This window comes from Panthera pardus, unplaced genomic scaffold (genome assembly GCF_024362965.1).
Source record: "Panthera pardus isolate Hobbes unplaced genomic scaffold, ASM2436296v1 HiC_scaffold_2, whole genome shotgun sequence".
Classification (NCBI taxonomy): domain Eukaryota; kingdom Metazoa; phylum Chordata; class Mammalia; order Carnivora; family Felidae; genus Panthera; species Panthera pardus.
Window position 1 is genome coordinate 33,275,523 of NW_026526765.1, and position 22,368 is coordinate 33,297,890.

The 22,368-nt window shown below is 39.9% G+C and overlaps 1 protein-coding gene across 3 annotated transcripts in view; it reads right to left on the minus strand.

Annotated features, from left to right (window-relative positions):
- Positions 1 to 22,368, minus strand: part of PLCXD3 (phosphatidylinositol specific phospholipase C X domain containing 3) — a 166,371-nt gene that overhangs the window by 51,815 nt on the left and 92,188 nt on the right. For 2 of the 3 annotated variants that reach the window (XM_019464264.2, XM_019464265.2), the window contains exon 2: positions 1,210 to 1,918. In XM_019464264.2, coding sequence (XP_019319809.1) covers positions 1,210 to 1,918 — 709 coding nt within the window. Of the gene's footprint in view, positions 1 to 1,209; positions 1,919 to 17,522; positions 17,624 to 22,368 lie in introns of those variants that run through there. The other variant, XM_019464266.2, reaches the window with a different exon arrangement.

The following is a 22,368-nucleotide window of genomic DNA, read 5'->3' on the forward strand; positions in this document are numbered from 1 at the left end:
TCACCTCCTGCCATTCCCTACTCTACATGCTATGCTATGAGGCCATCCATACGATTTCATCTCCTAATCTTTTCTCCTCGTCTCCTTGTCTTTTCCTACAAAGACCTTGAGCAAAATATGTATGCTCTATCTCCTTACCATAATTCAAAATATCAAGTAAAGTTTAAGATAAGGTCTGGTAAGAATTGTAGTTTCTCTTCAGACAATATTTGCTTTGTTTGATACTTTAACTGAAAAGAATAAACAATATGTACAATTCTACATATTGTATCATACCGATGGTAAAGAGCTAGAGATCTTTGGTGGTTGCTTAAATTATACTTTACAAGTAAGCACCACTCTAACATGTATGGCTGGGCTTGCCAAATGGAAACCCATGCTCTGGAGAGTGACCCTTGCTTATGGTATAGCATAAAGGAATAGAATATGGTATGAGAAGCATGGAATTTGAGTCTTGGTTTCCTCCTTCATTGTCCAATTGGCCTTACGCAAAACATTTCACTTCTCTAAACCTCACTTTTTATCTACTTCCTAGGATTATTGTGCAGATCAAATGGAATTAGGTATATAAAACAAGTCCACAAGAAATAGAGAAAAAGCTTTGTAATCTGTAAAGTTCTATATAAATGTGAAAAGGAGTGCTATGAAAATACAACTGGACACGGAGTCAAAATGCATGGTGCTATGCATTGATCTGTGTCCTAGAAAAAAATACATTGAAGTCTTAATCCCCTGTACTCATAACTGAGGCTTATCTGGAAATAAGGTGTTTGCAGACATAATTAAGATGATATAATTAGGGTGGACCCTAATCCAATATGACTGGTGTCCTTATAAGAAGAGAAGAGAAAGATACATGGGGAGAACACCATGTGAAGATGGAGGCAGAGATTGGAATGGTGTATCTATAAGCCAAGACATTGGCTTGTCAACCATCACCAGAAGTTAGTGGGGAGGCATGGAAAAGATTCTCCCTCCAAGCTATCAGATGGAGTTGACCTTGCTGAAACCTTGATGTCAGATGTCTAGCCTCTGCAACTGAGAGATCGTAAGTTTCTTCTGTTTTAAGCCACCCAGTTTGTGGTATGTTGTGTGGCAGCCCTAGGATATTAATACACCTGAGTATAAATTTTAGCTCTGTCAGTTACTAGCTCTATGAATTTGGGTTAAATTCCTTAAGACTTTTTCTCGATACCTTAAGACACTTACCTTTCTGTGATCGTTTCTCTGAGGCCACTGGCCACTCCTTTGACCACAGTGCTAGCTTTGGGGGTCAGTACCACCTGAGATATAAAAAACGAGCCCTTCTTTCTTCTCTCCGTGATGGATGCCTGAAGAAACTGGATCAGTTTTTCCGGGTCTGTGGTGTTGGCCCAGGGTGCTGGCATCATCTGCCCAGGCCAGAGAAAGGGCACTTCCAGAGCCACTGGACTATGGTAGAAGACCAGCACTTGATAGTCTTTCTCCCACAGGTACTTTAGACTAACTTCCTGGGCAAAAATCGCTGGGCACATCTTGTTTCCATAGATGTCTTTCAGCATTTGGACCAGTTTTTCATGGTGATATTTCTGCATCCCATAAAAATGGTTGAAGTCCAAGAATACTACCTCCTTATGGTGATCTGTGAGGAATGCATTAATCTCCTCAAGGCCTTCATTGACTTTGGCACTGAACAAACCATGAGCAAAGTAGAGTTCATTGTCGGGGTCCCTGGGCTTGGTGGAAATTCGAAGATCAAAATAACGGATCCCAGCTCCTAGCTGACCAGTAAAGTTCATTGTTTGAGTGGCTAACCATTTCCGCATCAGCTTTTTGGCTACGGTTCCAAACACAGAGACAAAATTCTGGACGGTTTCTGGCTGTTCAGGCCCTACTGGAGAGGCTTCATCAATGTAGAAGCTGAAGGAATCATGAGATCCTAGAAGAATAACAAGGCATAATGTGGTTATACTTCAGTCCTTTGCTCTCCCCAACTTCTTTCCCTCTTATAATGTCCATATCTCTCCCTCAAATGAACCAAAGGAAATAATAAGTAATATTTTCTCAGTTCAGTCTCATGTTTTAGGCAGGCCCTTTTTATAGCCTATACAGTACACACAGCACTTCAACAGACCAAACTGATTATAAAATGACTTAAAAATTCCTTCTGATCAGTATTTTAAATACAAATGATCACCTTCTACTTCTGTCAACAAAGAATTTAATGTATTCATTAGGATTGGCTTTCCATATAAGTGGCATAAGTGACCACTTATAAAGTGGAATTTATGGGGATTCACTGGTTTCCAAATACTTTGTCTATGATCTTGCCCTTTCCATTCATTCGGAGTTGATTTTAATGGTAGAGAGCTTGTGTCAACGAATAAAGAAGCCCTTTTCATGGACAGATGATCAACATGTGAATTGCTACCTCATACAGTCTGGAAGGCACAAGATGTCACAGGGTTAGAGTCAGGGAGAAAGAAGCAACAGGACAGAACAATGTTGATAACATTTAACATCATTCCTTACTCTTCATTTGAGCAAAGTGAACTTGGATGAGGCCAAGTACTTTTCTCGTATTGAATAAGCAGATTTTCTTATAAGTTAACAAAGCTGACAGCACTTAAAAAATTAACTAATAGACTATTTTCTTCACAAATATTTCCTCTCAACAGTGAAAGCTCTCTTTGGAGTTAGCTTCCAAATTTGGAAGAATTTCTTCCTAGGAAGAACAAGGGCAACCTTTAATTATCATTTAATTATTATGTATTTAACTATTATTAATTGTTTAATGTATTATTTTATTATTATTCATTTAATTATTATTTATTACTAATTTAGTTTAATTATTTATTATTATTTTTGTCTGTTACAAATATCAAAACTCCAGAAATGAAGCAATGAACATGTGCATGATTTGCCTGTAAGTACAGAGTGCCATTTAAAATATTGTTGGATCTAATCAAGAAAAATTATTTCGTTTTAATTTTTTTAATGTTTATTTATTTTTGAGAGGGAGAGAGATCACGCACATGTGCATGAGCGGGGGAGGGTGGAGAGAGGGAGACAGGATCCAAAGCTGCTCAGTGCCTACAGCATAGAGCCCAATGCAGGGCTCAAACTCACCAACCGTGAGGTCATGACCTGAGCCAAAGTTGGACTTTCAATGGACTGAGCCACACAGATGCCCCTTGATTTTATTTTTGAAAGCCTCCTGTAATTCTTGGGCATGACCTACTGAACAGGTAACATGAAATTAATATGTCCTGAATTTTTCACACGCATCACTCCCCATCTGTTACTCAGGCTTCCTTCGACCTTGTTGCCCCATTTCTGATCTAGTTCTTTTGAAAATAAAAAAGGCACACCTCGTTCTACTTCTTACACTCCTCCCACCCAACACACACACACACCCACACACACACATACACACACATACTCCCTTTATATTTATCATCCATCACCTCAAGGCCTTTGCCTGATAAGCTATTTGAAGCAATTGTTTTCGGTGATGCAATATTTATCTTTGTCTATATTCCATATCTATGTCAATCTATATCTATATGTCCATGTGTACATCTATCTATGTCGAGCATTAAACAGCCCAGAGGAATAACAAGAGTATGAACTTCAGATACCTTGGTAAATTGTTAGCGAAAATATTTTGAAGAATACTTTAATGCCTTACAAATGATAACCTTTAAGATTTGGAACAGCTAACTCCCCAGAATTATTAGCTTTTTTTAAACAATGAAAGGTAACTCCAAAATACAGAAATGCCGTGTTTAATTTAATCTGGAACTGTCTGATCTATTTATCCTCAGTACATGGGATAGGAAGAAAATGTTAGCACTTTCTAAATAAGCAAAACTGGCAGTCTGGATCTGTATTGGCAAATTTTAACAGGGATTGAAATTGCCGCATATCAACTTATTAGTTGCTGTTCAGCCAATTGCTATATAAATGAAAAGGCTAAACAACCTGTGCTGTGGCTCAATATACAGACAGAACACGATTAAAGGAAGAAATAAAAAGGTGAGTTGAAGAAGAGCTATAATCAAATGATCTAGGATTAAAATAGGTATAAATGAAAAACTAAACTCTCAAAATAAGGGTTAATTTATAAAATTTGAAAAATTTTTAAAGTTAATTTCCAAGCATGTGAAAAGAAGGGAGATGAAAATAATTGGCTACTTCTGTAATATTGTGATAGACATATTTGGAAGCAAGCAGAAAGGGAATTTAAATATGACTAGATTTCTTTTTCCGGAAATGAGTGGTTCTTTGCTTTCAATATGACGTTGGTTTCATTATTCTGTCATGTGGCTATCTGGCAAATTAGAAAAAAAAAAAAAGCCTAGAAAAAGTCACCAATTTTGAAAATCGTATAAAAGGACATTAGTCTCTAGATTAAATTATTTGTTGACATTTCAGGACAATATGTTAGGAGATCAAAATAAGGGAATGTTAGGAATAAAAATTAAAAACAGCTAACAGAAGAAACCCCCACCATTTTTTGTCCTAAGCTAGGTGATTCTGAGGTCCATGTACAGCATTTGGTGCAGAGGCAAACATCACTTGGAGAGAATTAAATCATCAATCAATAAAAAACATTGTCTTTGCACTGGGGGAGAGAATACACAATCTAACGTTGGCCAAAAAAGGACTATCTTCATGGCTTTTGATTTCATTTGGAATAGTACTTCCTCCCCAATCTTAACATTTTCACTAACCCATTAAGTTTTTTATTTGTTTGAACTTAAAACAAAAATACAATGGTATTTTATGACCTTTCAGTAACAGAGGAAAAGTCTGGCTGAGCCCTCATTCTTTAAAAACCAGAGAGCCCTGCCCACAAGCAAGACAGTGCTTTTTATTTCTTTGTTCTTGGCTACATCCACAACTTTTCTGCCTTATCTGCTCTAATATTTTGCTGCTACACTGGCTCAGTATTTCTGGGCTCCTCACCTCTTATCTTTTTCTTGTCTACAGACCCAGACTCATACCTTGGACCTGATACTTAATGTTGCTCCCCTGATTCTGAACTTAGCCTCTGAATTTTGGGTCTGATTTGTATTCTCTAGTCAGAGAAGACCTGGCCACTCCCATTATGAACCCACACCAATCAAATTCATTTGCTCTGGCTCTGAAGAAATGAACTGATTAGAAGAGGTCTTTTCCCCCCCCCTTCATTTCTTTGAAACAATCACTTTTACTAGTTCCTCCTCAGTCTGCCACATCATCCCTTCATTTAGGCAGTAGGTATCCTTCTAAAATTGACCCCCCAAATCCCTGACCTCCTGGCATTCATCCTTGCCCCCTGACCCCCCAGTATGGGCCTAATCTAGTGACTTGCTTCTGATGAATTAAATAACACAAATATGATGGGATACCACTTCTGAGATTAGCTTACAAAGACTGTGACTTCCATCATGTTACTTTCTCTCATGCTGACTTTGATGAAGCAAACTGTCATGTTGGAAAGGTCCAGGTGATAAAGAACTGGGAATGGCCTCCGGCCAATAGCAAGCTAGGAAATAAGGCCTTGATTTGAACAGCCCTCAGTAAGCAAGCATAATATATGGAGTTGAATTAGTATGTTGTAACACCTGACACCAATGTAACATCGTGTGTCAACCATACTCAAAATAAATAGACAAATAAGTCAAAATTTTAATGAAGAAAAATTAATTAAAAATGTTTATGGGCAAGGTGCCTGGGTGGTTCAGTTGGTTAAGCATCTGACTTTGGCTCAGGTCATAATCTCATGGTTTACAAGTTTGAGCCTCGCACCCAGCTCTGTGCTGACAGCTCAGAGCCTGGAGCCTGCTTCAGATTCTGTGTCTCCCTCTCTCTCTGCCCCTTCCCCATTTGCACTCTGTCTGTCTGTCTCTCTCTCTCTCTCAAAAATAAATAAATATTAAAAAAAATTTTAATGTTCATGTGCAACTTTCTATGCATAAAAACTATAAGGTAAGAGGAAGAATGAAAGAAAGTTGCTTAAAAGGTCTTCTTGAATGCACAACTGGAGTAATGTCATTCTGCATACTGTGGTGGATGATCTTAGATGTCATCTGGTCTAACCAACTAGCATGCATCATCCATTTTATTAACTCAACAATGTAAAGAATATGTATGATAATCTCATTTTATGGTCTCTGATAGCACTGGACTTAGCTGCTCATTCTAATGGGTGCTGTAGTAGGAAAAATTCTAGAATGGCCCCCAAAACCTCCACCCTGTGAGTACAGACGCCCTGTGTAATCCTCTCCCCTTGAATGTGGTGAATATGACGGGATATCATTCTCGTGATTATGTTCCAGGATACGGAAAGGAAGTTTTTTCCCCCATTTGTAATTAAGGTCTCTAACTGGTTGGCTTTGAGCTAACCAAAGAGAGTATTCTGGGTGGGCCTGACCTAAGCAGGTAAGCCATAAAACGAGACAACAAGCAGCAACAGGTTTTCTCCTGTCAATTTTAAGTAAAATGCAATGTTGCAGAGAGGGCAACATGGCAGTTGAAGGGATTAATACCAAAGTGCTATGAAACTTTCTTTAATTTGAAAACATCTGAACAAGAAGCAGCCACAAAAAGAAACATTTATCTAAACTTAAGCAGAGCTTCTGAAAATACAGCTGCCATTGACCTCTCCCCCAGGGACTTTCTTGACTGGGAAGACTGTGTAAATTCAGCTGGTCATTAGAATAAAAAAAAAAACCAATATAACCTTCCATACCCTCTCACTGAAGCCCTACCTGCCTCCCTTTGACTAACTTTAATATACAAGCCTTTCCTTTCTGGTTATTCAGTAAGTTACTCATCACTGAGTGATCCCACATGTACACTGTGGACACACAGATAAACCTTGTCTTCTCTCCTATTAACCTATCATCAATTACTTTACAGACTGCCAATCACAGGACCCAAACTGGGAGAGGAAAAGTTTTCCTCCCAACCCCTTACATAGTGGGCAGCCTCTAGGAGCTTGAGGACCACAGTCCCACAACTCAAGGAACTCAATTCTGCCAACAAGCAGCAAGCTTGCAAGAGGAGCCTCGGCCTCAGGTGATGAGACTACAGCCTTGGCCAACACTTTGATTTGCAGTCTGGTCTTCAGATTAAAGTAAATCAGGTAATGAAGGCAGCACTAAAGTGGGGGTTGGGTGACTAGTTTCAAATTCAAGCTCAATCGCTAACTCACAAGTTGACACTGGAGGATCATCAGACTGTTTACCATTCTGGCTTTGGGTTTACCAGTTTGCTCAACTGAAACATTCTCCACACTTACTTCACAGGGTTCCTACAAAGAACAAATGAAACCATGTTTGCAAAAGTCCCATAAAAGGACTATAAAACTTAAATTACTGTTGTTCTCTTGCAGTGGTATACCTAGTCACAAAACAGATACACTTGTGACTAAAGAAACACTACCTAGGTGAATACACGTCGGGATGGCAGTGCACACTCACATGGGAGATGATTTAAATTGTAGGATTTAGGTTTGTAAATACTTTTCTGAAAACAAGATTCTTATCCGCCATTTGTCTAAGGTTTTAGCAAATATTGAACGATCAAATGTACCCCGTGTCTTGTGGCTTTGAACAGCAACTGAATAGTGACATCCTGCCATGTACTTACACTAAATAGTAACCTTCTTTCATTCAGTATCTTTCCAGTATTATCTATACAAGTTCTTTGGGATGAACTTCTATTGGTCTCTTGATTTGGCCACAGTTCCATTTCAAATTCTACAAAATCACGGGGTTAATAAACATCAAAGAGAATGTATCAAGTCAATTTCATCTGTGAACCTTCAGAACAAAAGGCCCAGTAGGCTAAGGTTTGACGTGCCCATGAGTGTACAATTCCAATATCTATAGCCTGACCTTAGAATTCAGGCTCTGACTCCATCAAAATGACAACTGCTCCTCTCCTTGCTCTGCAGAGCACTGAGCTTGCAAATTTATGTATGGCATACCAGGCTTCCCTCTCCCTATTTTATTCCTGTTGTTTGGCACAGGGCTGAGGTTTTCAAGACTCCTGCTGTCTGGTAACAGGCTTCCTGCATATTTGATACCTTGATACCTTTTATGATAATAGGACCAACACCACAGGAATGGGGAAGCATATGTACCTTTTACCTGGGAACCAAAAGAAGACTGCTGGGTGAGGAACTGAAAAGGTAGATTTTGTTTCTGAGTCCTCATTCTAGGGTAGGGATGAGCAGGTGGCACAATCTCCACTTTCCATTGGAAGAGATGGTGTGAAGTTTACCCTCTTGTCTTCCTTTTATGAAATTCTTAATCCTAGTCTTCTTTTATGACCCACAAGTATTCCCTTCTGTACAGCGAAGAATTATTTCCATTCATGGTGGTCTTCCTGTCTCCTGAATGCACAGTCCCTCTGGTCTGCACCCACCCTTTCATCAACTAGTAATTGTTATTAGATGTTGTTACTAACACTCGTCATGTTCATTAAGTATTTTCTCTTTGTTTCTGACTCTCCATCCACAAACCTTCCTTCCTATATACACATATATATGCACACACTATAAGCAGATTGCAAGCTTCCTAAAAAAAAAAAACAAAACCAAAAAACCCATGCCTTATAAGTCCTCGTCCACTACTGCACCTGGTTTTATTAATATAAACCTATTTTAGGCCAATGGGTCCAAATAAAATTTATACAGGATATGCTGCAAAGGTGAAATAATTACTTCTAATAATCATTTGTTACAGATTAGGCAATTTTTCTTTACCACTTCCTCTCGAATTTCTCAGGAAATTAGTCTACACAGCCCGGTTCTCTTTCCCTGACTTTGGTTCCATCTTTCATCCACTGTAGTCAGACCATCACTATTGCCACTCATATCCATCCTCTGTGAAATATCACTGATGACCACTAAAGAAAACCCACGAGCCACTTCTGTGATCTCATTCCTAAGCCCTCACACAGAACATGGCAGGCATTTAGCTCATGTCGTTGATTAAGCAAATGAATGAATCCTTCTCAGCCTTTCTGGAACATTTGATACTGCTGTGCTCCCTCTTTGAAATATTTTCCTCCTTTGGCTTTTGGGACATAGCTCTTTACTAGTCTTTCTACACCCTCTGTGATTGCTGTTTCTCAGTCTCCTTCACCACCTCTTCTTGTTCTTCCAGCTCCTAAATGAGGGTGTTATTCAGAGCTCTATTCGAGACTTCAAGTGGCTCCATTCTTTTTCCTTGCTTGATCTCCTCTACCTCGTTGGCCTCATGCCTTTAACAGATGCACCATGAATTAACACCATCTAATCTGACCTTCATTCCAGACCCCCTGTCTGCCTACCAGGCAACTAAATTTCATCAGTCTGTGGGAACCTTGCACTTAAAATGTCCCAGGTGAACCTTAGCATCTTCCTCTTCCAAAATCCTCCTTTTCATGTGCCGCCTAACATACTTGATTACCTTATGATTCTTCTATCTCATTCTTGGCTTCATCTTCAATTCTTACCTGCCTCTCAAACCCCACATTCAATTGGTCTTAAAGTCCCATTGTATTGACCTTCAAATCCTCTCTCAGATATGCCCTCTTCTTTTCTGTTCCACTGCCAGGGGCCTGGTTTCCTGTTGGGACCACTGAAATCGCTTTCAGGTACTATTTCCTTCATCCCAGTTGCCACCATTCTACCTTTCTCAAAGGTTTTACCCTGTCTTGGCCTCTAGAATGGATTTAACCTTAGAGAGAAGATATAATTGATTTCCAGCTAAATACCCTGGCATTCATCAACAAGTCCCTTTTGCTTTCTGCCCCATTTTTCATTAACAGGAATTTTGACTCGGTAACATATCTAGTACTCAACTCTTCTGGGGGAATTATTTGCTCTTATAAGCCCCTGCCACCCCTGGGAGACTGAAATCCCATCATTATATACTAGAATGGTAACTAGAACCTGGTTATCTGCTGAGTCTGTCCACCCGTCGGTATTCCTTTAATACCCTTCAATGCTGTCTCCAGAGTACTAATTAGACAGCTCCATCCACTGTAACCTTGTACTAAATCACTAAACACAACCTTTGTGTGGACTCTGGCTTTGAGAGGCTGCAAACCTGACTGATGGTATATGGAACTCTAACATCAGCACATGATCCTCTCTGCAGGTGGATCTGTACTGCCCCATCACTGGTAGTACTTAAATAAAATCCACTCTTGGCTTCTAACTGTAATGGAGGAGAGAAAATGCACAGATTATGGAAATAATATTAATTCTTAAGTCACTTTTACTTGGTTTGGAAGTCAATCAGTCCTCTCCATTGTAAATACATGATGCTCAATCTGACAGGAAAAAAAAAACTTTAAAATTAATTAGTTGGTTCTTACTTGACAACGTATCATTAATCTCACTAATTTTTGTTTGCCCCATTAATTAAACTGATGAGTTATTGGGATTTGTTTTAGAGACAAAGACCAAACCTTGAAGAATAGGGATCACTCCTTACTCCTGGCACACAATCTTGCCTCAGCCCTCCAGCACATGATCAGGTCTTTGTGCACAATACAAGAGATTTTGCATCATCAGAGATAATGTACAATATGTATCAGAAACCAGAACACTTTAGGATTGAACGGATAATTAAAAACTACACACCTGTAATGCATATATTTTACTTGACATAATAAATGTATAGAAAAAAACATTTTCAAGTAATAAACCTGACATATCTTGCAGAACACTGAGATGAATCTTTTTGTAAAGGAATAATCAAAATAGTCGTGCTGTGATTTCTCTTTGGCTAAATCTGTATCTTTCATACTGTGTAACGCCTTCTTCCCCAGCACACCTCAGAGATAGTAAGTGAAGTGAAAGAGGCTGGTTTCCTTACTTAAGTCTTTTGATCCAGGATCCCAGATGCCAAATTTGAGAAGCCCTATTACATTGATGCTTCCCAGGAGTACAGAAGCTCAATATTCATCACAATATCTTTAGAATTACTGGGCTGTTTCCTTAAACCAATAGATGAGCCGACAGTGAATAGTTTAAGAGCAGTCATGTTCCAGGCAAGGGGCAGAAAAAGCAGCTTGTTCTAATTGTCACCCTTGGTGAAACTGTTGAACCTTCTTTTATAGGAATTTCTTTTTAAGGACTATCAATAGGGATGCCAGAGAAAATAATTAAAAGAGACCCCAAGAAATAGAGAAGTTTGAAATTACTGCCTAAGCCAGCTCAACAACGCGTTCTCTCTTTCCACGGCATCTATCTCGGCCCTTCTTCTCAGCAGGGTCCAATGGAATCGTGAGTGGAGGTTTTGCCACGTATATTGTGCTGTTAAGCCAACACTGGCAGCATTATGACCTTCTAAGCCCAGCAACACAGCATCAGTGAGGGCAGTTTCCAAAAAGGGAAGGTCCTGAGACCAGGAAGAATCTATATCGTAAATATAAAGTCTTAAGAAAAAAATCAGTAGATCAGCAGTATTTGTCAGGTAATTCAAAAGAGCAATAGACCCATCTGCTTTTTTAAGCACCCCTGGTACTTAGCCAGTGGTGATTTTGACCCAGGAGATATTTGACATCATGTGGAAATACTTTGCATTGTTACAGCTGAAGGGGACCGCTACTGGCATCTAATGGGTAGAAGACCAGGAATGCTGCTATCCATCCTACAACTACATCCACCAACTGCCCTCACCACAAAGAATCAACCAGCCCAAAATGCCCGTAATAACAAGACTGAGAAAGCCTACCCTAGTGGAAACCATACAGGCAGAGCGATTTCCAGAGGTAGAAACCAAACACTCTGAATTTCCCTGCTTCATCTGTAATATACACATTTCCCCACACCTATAACACATCTCTCATACACTTATTGTGCCATTCTATTTTGAAGCTGTCTAAATACGTACTGCAACTAAAAACTGTCACACATGAGGCATTGCTTTTGAGTTTATTTAAAACCCAACAGAATATGTGGCTTTGGCACTTATTTCTACTAATCTCTTGATTTTTTACTTCAACATTTCTTTCAACTGTTCTAACAAGTTCTCAAGGTAACCAGTAGCCCTTTTAGGATAAAATTAAACCCATGCGGACAGGTACATTTTATTCGTTGTCTTCATCACCACTCCAGAAGCCTCTGTGTGGCATGAATGTTATGAGGACAAGATTTGTCTAGTTCTTCTTTAATGTATTAAATAAATCAAACACCTATTCTGTGCAAGGCAGTATGAAAGTTCTATGCATGGCTGTGAAGAGGTGAGGTGGAGGGCTGGAGAGATTAAAATAATTAGCATTTACTAAGTCAAAAAAGGGAAGGTGGGTTCCCTCTGTTTCTTATGCTTTATCTTCTGCTCTATCAGGCCAAGCATTTGGTCGACATTTATTGAGTATCTATTATATGCCATGCATTGGGTCAAGGATATGGAAATAAAACAGATGCAAGACTCATCTAGGTTCTGTCCTTGTGGAGTTCAGATCATAGTGGAGAGAAATAAGCAAGAAAAGCCACCATTATCATAAAGTATGAAAGATGCTATGATAAGCTACATATGATACCTTTTGATAAAAGAGTAGTTCAGTCCTGAGCTCAACAGGATCTTTCAGAATAATTACTAGTGAAAGGGTGAGAACAAAACCCCAAACACATGAAACTTTTTCAGTGTTAATATGCATAGGGATCACTCAAGTATCTTGTTAAAATCTGATTATGTTGGTCTGGGAAGGGGCATGAGCTTCTGCATTTCTTTTTTTTTTTTTTTTCTTATGTTTATTTATTTTTGAGGGAGAGAGAGAGAGAGAGAGAGAGGGAGAAGGAGAGAATCCTAAGCAGGCTCCGCACTATCTGCGCGGAGCCCAATGCAGGACTTGAACCCACAAACAGTGAGATCATGACCTGAGCCGAAATCAAGAGTCGGACACTTAGCCGACTGAGACACCCAGGCGGCCCCGAGATTCTGCATTTCTAACAAGCTCCCAGGTATTATCAATGTTGTTTCAAGGACCACACTTTGAATAGCAAGGTACTAAGATAATACTGGCCTCATCTTCTCTGCAACTACTGTTATACTGCCTTCTCTCCCCATTGTTCTGTGCATCCCTATTCCTCAGTTCCCTTATCTGCACATGCGCGCGCACACACACACACACACACACACACACACACACACACTGATGCATACACTTTTGCTTGTGTGCAGTTTGGGAAGATGTTATAATGCTTGTGTTTTGGATTATTGATTGAATACTTTGCTGTGTCACAAGGAAGAAAATCTTATCTGATCTTTTTATTTATCAATAAAATATTCATATTGGTAATTTTTATAATAAAATATATTTTTGATAAATTTTCTGAAGTCATTTGCTCATTACTACTCATATGAACACTGCCAATCAATCTGCACATCTCAAGTAATAACCAAACACAAGTCCCAGCTATAAGAAAAGGCAGGAGCAAATCAGAGCACAGGTAAGCCTCGTTGCTCTTATCCTTGAGGCCACCAAGCTGCAATTTCTTCAGATGTCTGTATTTCCAGATTCATCATGGCCACTCTGCCAGATGCCATGATTCAGGGAAAAGGATGAATCAAGGATGACTAAATAAGAAAGATGGGAGATGGTGTCCATGAAAGAAATGTGGCAAAGATTCGGAAGAAAAATGGCATAGTTTGTCAATAATTTTGGCCTTGGTTATTTTAGCAGAGCCTGGAGGGAAACTCAGAAGGGACTTATCTGTTGGCAAATAATCTGGGAGAGAACCAGAAAAAAAAATCATGCTCCTTTTGGCGATCTGCTCTGCCTTGACTTCTAAAGGGCCTGGACAGCTCAAGAAGGACCAGACATTCTGAACCTGGGAGAGACATGCTTTATTTAACAGGCAACAAGAAAACCTGTTTTGCAGAGCAGACTGTGTGGTTCTTTCCACATTCACTGGCCCCAAAGATGCACCATGAAGTCGAAGGAGATTAGACTCCCAGGAGCCTTTGGTAGAATGTAGCCCCGGGTCTCATGGCCACTCAAGATGGGTCCCTCTCCCTCTGCTGGCTGGACTCCAGCTACACCAGGATTCTTTCTGCTTATTGAATACACTAAGTTCATTCCAGCCTAGCCCTTGTTCTCTCTATTCTCACTGCTTGCAATACTCTGCCCCTAGTTGTTTTCAGGGCTGGCAACTTTTTGTTTAAGTCTCAGCTCAACTGCCATCTTTTTAAGTAAACCTCCTGCATGTAAAGTGAGTGTAACTCATCCAACCCTTCCCTACTGCCTGTCAGTCTCTGTCACATGATCACCTTTTATTTTCTTCACAGTATTTATCACTAGTTTCAAGTCGCACTTCATTTAATTGCTTGTTTGCTTCCTGTCTATCTCCCCTCACTAGAATTTAATTCCATGAGAATGAGATTCTAATCTGTCTTTTTCACTACTATATACCCATTAAAAGGCATGGCTATGGGCACATAAAAGATATTCAATAAATATTTGTTGTATGAAATAATGTCTTTCCATCTCTCTAAACCTCAATATCCTAATCTGCAAATGGGACTGATAATGCTATCTACCTATAAAGTTTAAGTAAATGATAAGCACTAAACATTGATTATAGAAAATACTCAATAGGTACTAGCTTTTATTATCAATATTAACTATTATTTCCGCATTAATTCTGAGCACAAACTACCTAGCACACAGTGTAGATTCTCACCAAGCATAGACCGAATAAATGAATGAATGAGAATTGCACCAAAAGGTTATAAACACTATGGCTGTCATAAATTTGTAGAACCACTCAGTGAAAATATTGCCACTACATCTAGGGGTGCAGTGGAGAGAAAATTATGTCTTAAAGTCCTCTCTCTTTTTGATTCCCTGGACCACGGGTGTCCTTTCCCGCACTGGATGCAGCAATGCCAAAGCCTGCCATCACAGGAAGGCTCTGCTCCTTACACACATGCCATTCCAGATTCTTACAAGTGTAAGTCTTCCTCCTGATATCCAGAGCCATGACCCTTAGCTTCCCTTCAACCCAGATCGCCTGTAGGGGCTCGAGAGTAGGAAAGCTTACTCCATGACCACCTCTTCCCCCCAGGAGTTTTATACTTGGGACAGGTACCCAAATCTGAGCAGCCACTGAAGCAGGAACTAAGGAAATTCAGTCAGACTCTGCTAACATGCATCGAAAGGGCAAAGAAGTTGGGAAGGGAGATGTGGTCACCAGACTCGCAGCCCAGCATTCCCCACTCCTCTTTAGGAGCTAGTTGTTTAAGATGCTGATGTGTTCCTAACGCCACCTGCTCCACTGGTTTCTCCACTAGAACTTCTCTATACTGACAGATCCCAAAGCTTGGGGCAGCCCTCTATGTCTGTAGGCACAGGAGCAGGTCTGGTTACGTGGGCAGACATAATGAATGACCTGGGGAAAGGGAGGGGACAGATTACATAAGACCGAAACCCTATCATTGAAACCAACTATTCTGAATGAAATGAATCTCTATTGTGTTTTACCTCTAAGAAGAAAACAAATATGAAACATGGCAAATAAACAGTCCAGTTATTATATTCTCTTAGATTTGAGAGCCAGAAGGCCTCTGAAGCTTATTTAGCTTTGTTCTTGCATGTCTGGCACTATTGGTTTCCCTTTTATGAATAATAAAAATCTGAAATAAAACAACTTTGCCCTTAATCATGTTTGTGCTACAGAGAGAACATCTCCTTGATATTTAAGCCTTTGATTCTATGATGCCCTCACAAAACACCACTTTTAGCCAACAGCTGGATCTTTTCTTATCAAAGAAGTGTTTGAGGCATGGGGATTATTTATTCCTTTGGTCCTTCTACCAATCTCCCCTTCCCTTCCTCCAGCCTTCGGATTTGAAATCTGGGTATGTAGAGAACTGCATACCTCCTCCTGCTTCCCAAACACACTACCAAGCTAAGATAATAAGCTGTGTCTGGTAGATCTGGTGCGCGCATGCAGACCGGTTGCTAAAAACTAGAGTACGGGTAGCAACGTTAAACCCAAGAAGATTCTGAATAGCATCACCTTACTGCTACATGATATTTGATCTCCTAAGTCCAAGAACGCACACACATACGTATTACACAAAAAGGAAATATTCCCAAACCACTTCACCCCACTTCCTTTTCCATACTCCAGCACATATATGGTGTTTTCATTGGCTACAAAGCAAATATGACAACATTAAGGGTTAGTTTAAAAATGGAGAAGATATGTAGTTTTCTTACCTGAATAGAGCCACCCTAGAGAAAACCTTCCATTTACCCATATGTTTTTTTTAGTATGGATCCATACGCATTCATAGTTTACACAGTTTGATCAGTGCAGACCAAACACATTAGGTTATATCATCAAAGTTTTTCCATAGTCTTTTTTCATCATTATGACATAGTCTTCAAACACTGTTTAGATGATTTCATTATATTGCATATGCTAACATGTATAATCCCTCTATTAGCAGGGCGCCTGGATGGCTCAGTTGGTTGAGTGCCAGACTTTGGCTTAGGTCATGAACTCACTGTTCATGGGTTCGAGCCCTAGAGCCTTGTATCAGGCTCACTGCTGTAGCTCAGAGCCCACTTTGGATCGTATCTCCCCCCTCTCTCTGCCCTTCCCTTGCTCACATGCTCTCTCTGTCTCAAAAATAAAAACATTTAAAAGAATAATCCCTTTATTAGCATACATTTCTGAACTTCCTCTCATATAAATGATACTGAAGGGAATCTCCTGCTATTATTTTTGTTTTTACAATAAGTGGTCTCATTTTTTTGGTGACTTAACACACTCTTTCTTCCTCCCCTACTTTATTCTTCTTATCTCCTTTCAGAGTTGGGTCACTACCTTAATTTTTTTTTTAACGTTTTTATTTATTTTTAAGACAGAGAGAGACAGAGCATGAACGGGGGAGGGGCAGAGAGAGAGGGAGACACAGAATCCGAAGCAGGCTCCAGGCTCTGAGCCATCAGCCCAGAGCTCCACGCAGGGCTCGAACTCATGGACCGCGAGATCGTGACCTGAGTTGAAGTCGGACGCTCAACCGACTGAGCCACCCAGGCGCCCCGGATCACTACCTTAAGAGAAGTAAAGGACACCCAAAGCAGGCTGCGGCAGTCATGGGAGCTGTGACTGGGGAAAATCCCAGCTCCTCTGCCCCCCCACCCCACCCCGTTCCTGCTACGACCCTCTTCCAATCTCACACCTTCCTCAGTCCGCTCCCGGCGGGGCACACATTTCTTGTTTCAGCCTCCATGCCTCACATCTCTATTTCCTCATTTATATTCTTTTTTTGCTAGTCTTTACTTCTGATGTCTAGCGACTCCAGGCCTTAGCTCAAAGATTCTGGACTTGGACATGCACTGTGTAGAACACACAGAACCAGGCACAGAGACCTCAATTGATTGTTTTACTTCTTAAGGAAATTCTTTTTTTTTTTTTTTTTTCCTTTTTTGGAAATCCTTGTTATTGTACCAGACTATTTGTGCTGTCTTCAAGTAGGGAGTGTTCAGATTGGGTTTAAATTGTGGTGAAATGTGCACTCTGTGTTCTTACTCACTTTTGGTCTCTTCGGGGAGAAAAAGACATAATGATAGATGGAATGATCTCCCACGCCAATCAGTCATTTCTAATGATCCCAGGCTGAGATGAAAACAAAACAAACGTAATCATAACAAACTCTGCCGTTTATTGTATTACACTTGTTAGATGTTTAACTTGGGAGTTAACACTCAGCCACACAGGATTGCAAATAATTAAAACACAACTCCCTAGTTAAAAGTTATTTATTTTTGTACAAGCCAAGCAAATACTTTGCGACTGAATGAGCCCAATATTAGACCAGGACAGTCACAAATTCTCTAGAACCTACAGAAGGGATTGCTGTGAACTGGCTCAATGTCAGTGTCAGGACAAGCAAAACAAGAGAAAACATGAGGGCCATTTTGTTTTCACATTGAACTTGAAAAAGTCAATTCAAATCAAATTAGCAAATACATTTTGAACACCTGCAATATGAAAAGAAGTGTACTAAGCACAATGAGAGATGTAAAAATAAGTAAGACAATTGCTGCCTCTAATAAACTCAACTAAATATTTTTAAAAAGATGGTCCCTGCCTTTAAGGAATGTTAAGTGAAAAGTTCTACAGCAGAATACTGCTAAAGAGACTATTATTTTACTTTCTACTATTCATTTCTAATAGTCAATGTATTTGAATTACAGCAGATTTGGATTAGCCAAATTAGCTTCATGGCTATAAAAGTTTTTCTATTTTCATAATTAGCTTAGGCAATAGTCATCTTGCCTATGAAATGGGAGAAGAGTTCCCAAACTTCGAGTATGAGTAGTCTTTGATTCTCAGTAGAATGTCTAGCTTCTGTACCCTGGTGCAGAATATGGAAAACCAAATTTTTTTTTAAATAGTCTTCTACTATAAGAGAAATATGTGAAGATATATTTTTAAAATATCTTATTTTAAAAATGTACAACTGAACTAGTAAGAAAATAAGGAAAATTCTGATGCTCAAAACCAAACCAAAGAGCAGACAGAATCCAATAGGGTAAGCCAGCCCTGAAGCCTTGGATGTCATGGGGACATTTACGGATTTAAACCCCTAAGGCTTTGGGTTTTTACAGATACACAGCAGAAAGGCCTGGGCCTGAGCAAGCAGTGTTCACATAAAGCTAACATCCTTTGAGGCTAAAGTATATCTCTATATCTTCAGTGAAAGTGAGGCTTCCCTACACAAAGAGATTTGGCAAAGCGATGTGTCCATCTTGGCCTTGGCTGGGGTGGGCGGGTAGAAAGAGGGAGTAGGGGTGGGTAGGTGGAGAGAGGGAGTAGGAATTATTTTTGGTGGAGAAAAAAGTAGTATCCAAATGGGATATATATATAGTGCATGTACCATGGACTTTAATTGTATTGATAGTATTTCATTTTTTAATTTGTATGGTAGATATGGTGATTATTATATTATTCTTATATCAGTGTATATGTCTTTAATATAGATGAATCAAAGAAAAAAACCAAAGTAACCTATAACAAAATAAAAGAGAATTCTTTTCAGATCAAAAAACATTTAAGGCAGAGCTAAAGAAGGACAATTAAAATTAGAATTCCAGCCTCTCAGCTCCTAATCTGCTTTTTCTACACTTTTTTTTTTAAAAAAGAACATTTCAATTTAATAAATCCTAGAAGTTTTCTATTTTATTGTGGGATGTATCTGAGTAAATCAAGAGTAAATCATTTCCAAAAGGCCTTGTCTAAGGTTAACCAATATTGTGTGGGATCTCTGGAGTGGTTCCAAAATAGGCTTTCTGCTTGGTACAGGCTTGAAGACACCATCCAATTTGGATCTAGATTAGGAAATCCATGAATAAAAGGTTATTCAGTGTTGGAGGAGAACTCACTGGCAGATCCATATGTTTCCTTTGACCATCAGTGACCTTGCCCATTTCCAAATTCTTAGAGTGCTTACTATGTATCCTAATCACTTGGATGCTCAGTTTTATTCTGCATTTCAGAGGTATATATATTATATCTTTAATGAGACCTGAGGTTCCTAAAAAGGAGATTTATTTTTCAGTCCCTACATTGCCAAGCAAATTTTGAGCTGGAAGGGATGCTATCTGCTTTAAATCTCCCACAACATTTGAGGTTAACTAGTTCTGTGAAGGGGCTTGCCCCAAATCACACAGTGCATCTGTCAGAGTCTCAACAGAAAACAGATGGCACAATCCAATTAGGGTAATTTAAGGAAAATTTATATATGATGGGACCATGTGAATAGGGTATAGAGAAACCACAGACTATAATGTAGTGTCTAATGCTAGTAACAGTCAAAGACTTTGCTACCACTGCTAAGCAGCAAAGGGTAAGGATGAAGAGTGTTACCAAACACTGGTAGAAGAGAGCTCTAATAAAGGCTGTCTTGGAAGGAATCTTTAGTGAAGGGACTCACCCACCCAAAGCAAGCTCAGAGAGGTATCTAGAGCAATAAATCCCCCAGACCCCAACATCAGTTTCCTACATCCACTCAAGGTACCTCCACTCAAGGTCAAACCAATGAGAACTTGAGAACACAGAAGCCCACTGATGAAGTCCATAATAGTCAGGAGCCAAGAGCAAGTGAAGAGATATCTGGAGGAAAGAAACAATATGTAGGACATACAGCTTTGGTTGTAATAGAATTCTCCAAACTCTGACCCACTACTAACTAGAACGTAATTCTTCTCATGTTGCTCAAAATGCCTAATGACTTGAGTTGAGTTCAACTGAACTGAATAAAAACTCTCCCCAAAAGAAGGAAGCTCTGCACACATAAGGTTGAGTCACAGCCCAGTGAGGGTGGGTCTCAGACCATCTCCTACTTTCAGGATTAGAATCAGATCCAAGAGCTGTACCCAGAAGCAGATGGGAAGCCAGTGTAGTGCCCAGGGCCAAGTGAGTAGAATGTTCCAAACAACAAGATCCATTCAGCATCTCTTTTGCTAAACAGTGACACAACCCAGCATATGGCAGGCCGGACACAGTGTGAAGCATAGGACCATAGCCAAAGACAGATCTGGTTGGATTTAAAATAGACATACTAATTTTCAGAATTTGAGTTAACTCTGTGAAGTGTCCTTCTATGTGAGAAGGGATTTGGCAGGAGGAAAAAGTTCAAGAACCGTTGTTGTCCTTTTGCCCACACCTAAGACCTCTGCCCCAGTAAGAGGTGAAACCAAATTCTGGAAGACAGGAATAGACTCACACTTGTTTGTGGGCTTGAAGGCAACTCTCCTAAAACTCCACTGCAGCAGAGTGCCAGAGATAACAATTAATCCTATAGGAACAAAAAACATTTTCCAGGACTAATCATCAGACTGAGAATACTAGTATGCACAGGCAGGAGAAGAACAATGGTGGGGACATTTCAGGATGATCTAGTAGATGTCTACTAGACCTCTCTCTTTCATTCTCAAATATGTAGTTAACACTAATGGTGCCCATTATTCCTTTGTAGACATTGCTCACTGGGCTATTATGATAATTAAACAAAACAATGAAATAGCACTTTGTAAATTGTAGGGCTCTCTACATATGACAATTGTTATTATTACCCACTGTGGGCTGCCTAATGGCCCCAGGAAGGAATATCCATTTCTACACCTTAGGATGGCCACTATCCTGACAGATGGTTCCATTGTCGATTCCTGCATTACAAACAGTTTCCTCATTGCAGTTAGATGAAGAATGTTGACGGAACATGTCTTCTCAGGAACCCCAGCTGAATTCCTGGGTCAGCTTCCTTCTTCACACCCTAGGACTAATAGTTAGAAGCAGATGACGAACTTGGCTTGATGACAAGAAAGGGACTCAGGGTGCTGTCTGATCCAGACTGTGAAAAAGTACTCCCTTGCCTCTTGTTCCAGCTAGCAAGGCAAGAAGACAGAGCTGGTGACTGAAGAATCAACAGGAGGAAGGCAATCAGGCCTCTGAGAAAACCTTGGAGAAATCCCAAGAGAAGAAAAAAAACATCCTGTAAAGAATAACACATTAGTATTAACTACTCTCTGACCAGCAGCTAACTGCTGCAAATGAGTTTACCGACCTTTCCCCTGCTGCCATCACAAAGCTGTCAAGCTATGGCACAGATATGTGCTGCACAAACCTGCAATGACTAGACTTCCATGAGAAATCCATGGACACCAGGGCAGGGTGGCCAGAGAAGCCTGCCTACAGTGGAGCTGAATCTGGTGCACATGTCAGACTGGCTGAACAGATCAAGCAAGATTTTGGATAGTAGGATGTATGGGATAGAGGAGAGAAAATACACTCAGGTGTTGTGTCATCTCACTACTTACTAACAGTTCTAACAGTTTAGAATTACCTATGCACTGTTTTTCAGAACTCAACTGACATATTAAAGTGTCTGAACTTCAGCCCTATCAAATAATCAGACAACAAATTTAACTGCTTCTTCATTATTAGGGGAAAAATTTGTCCAGGAAGGCTTAGGTCTTTTCAAATTGCAATGTAGGTACATGGCAGTGTGGTGTTCTAGAAGCCAATGCATAAGCATGGCATATGTTTATAGAACACCAATTTTGGCTGATATTTTAAGGAGAATAAGATTATTTTTATCAAACACACACACACACACACACACACACACACACACACACATACACACACACACCAAAAAGAGGACAAAAATTGCTTTTGTTTTTAAGATGAAACATGAGGCTTCAAAGACTTCCTCTTTTGTGACAGGCTACTCTGGACAACACTCAAACCCCCCTCCCCACTCCTATTTGGGGGCTTCTGTTCACAAAGAGTCATTGGAAGTATTTGAGTACAGGGGTGCCTGGGTGGCTCAAGTTGGTTGAGCATCTGACTCTTCATTTCAGCTCAGGTCATGA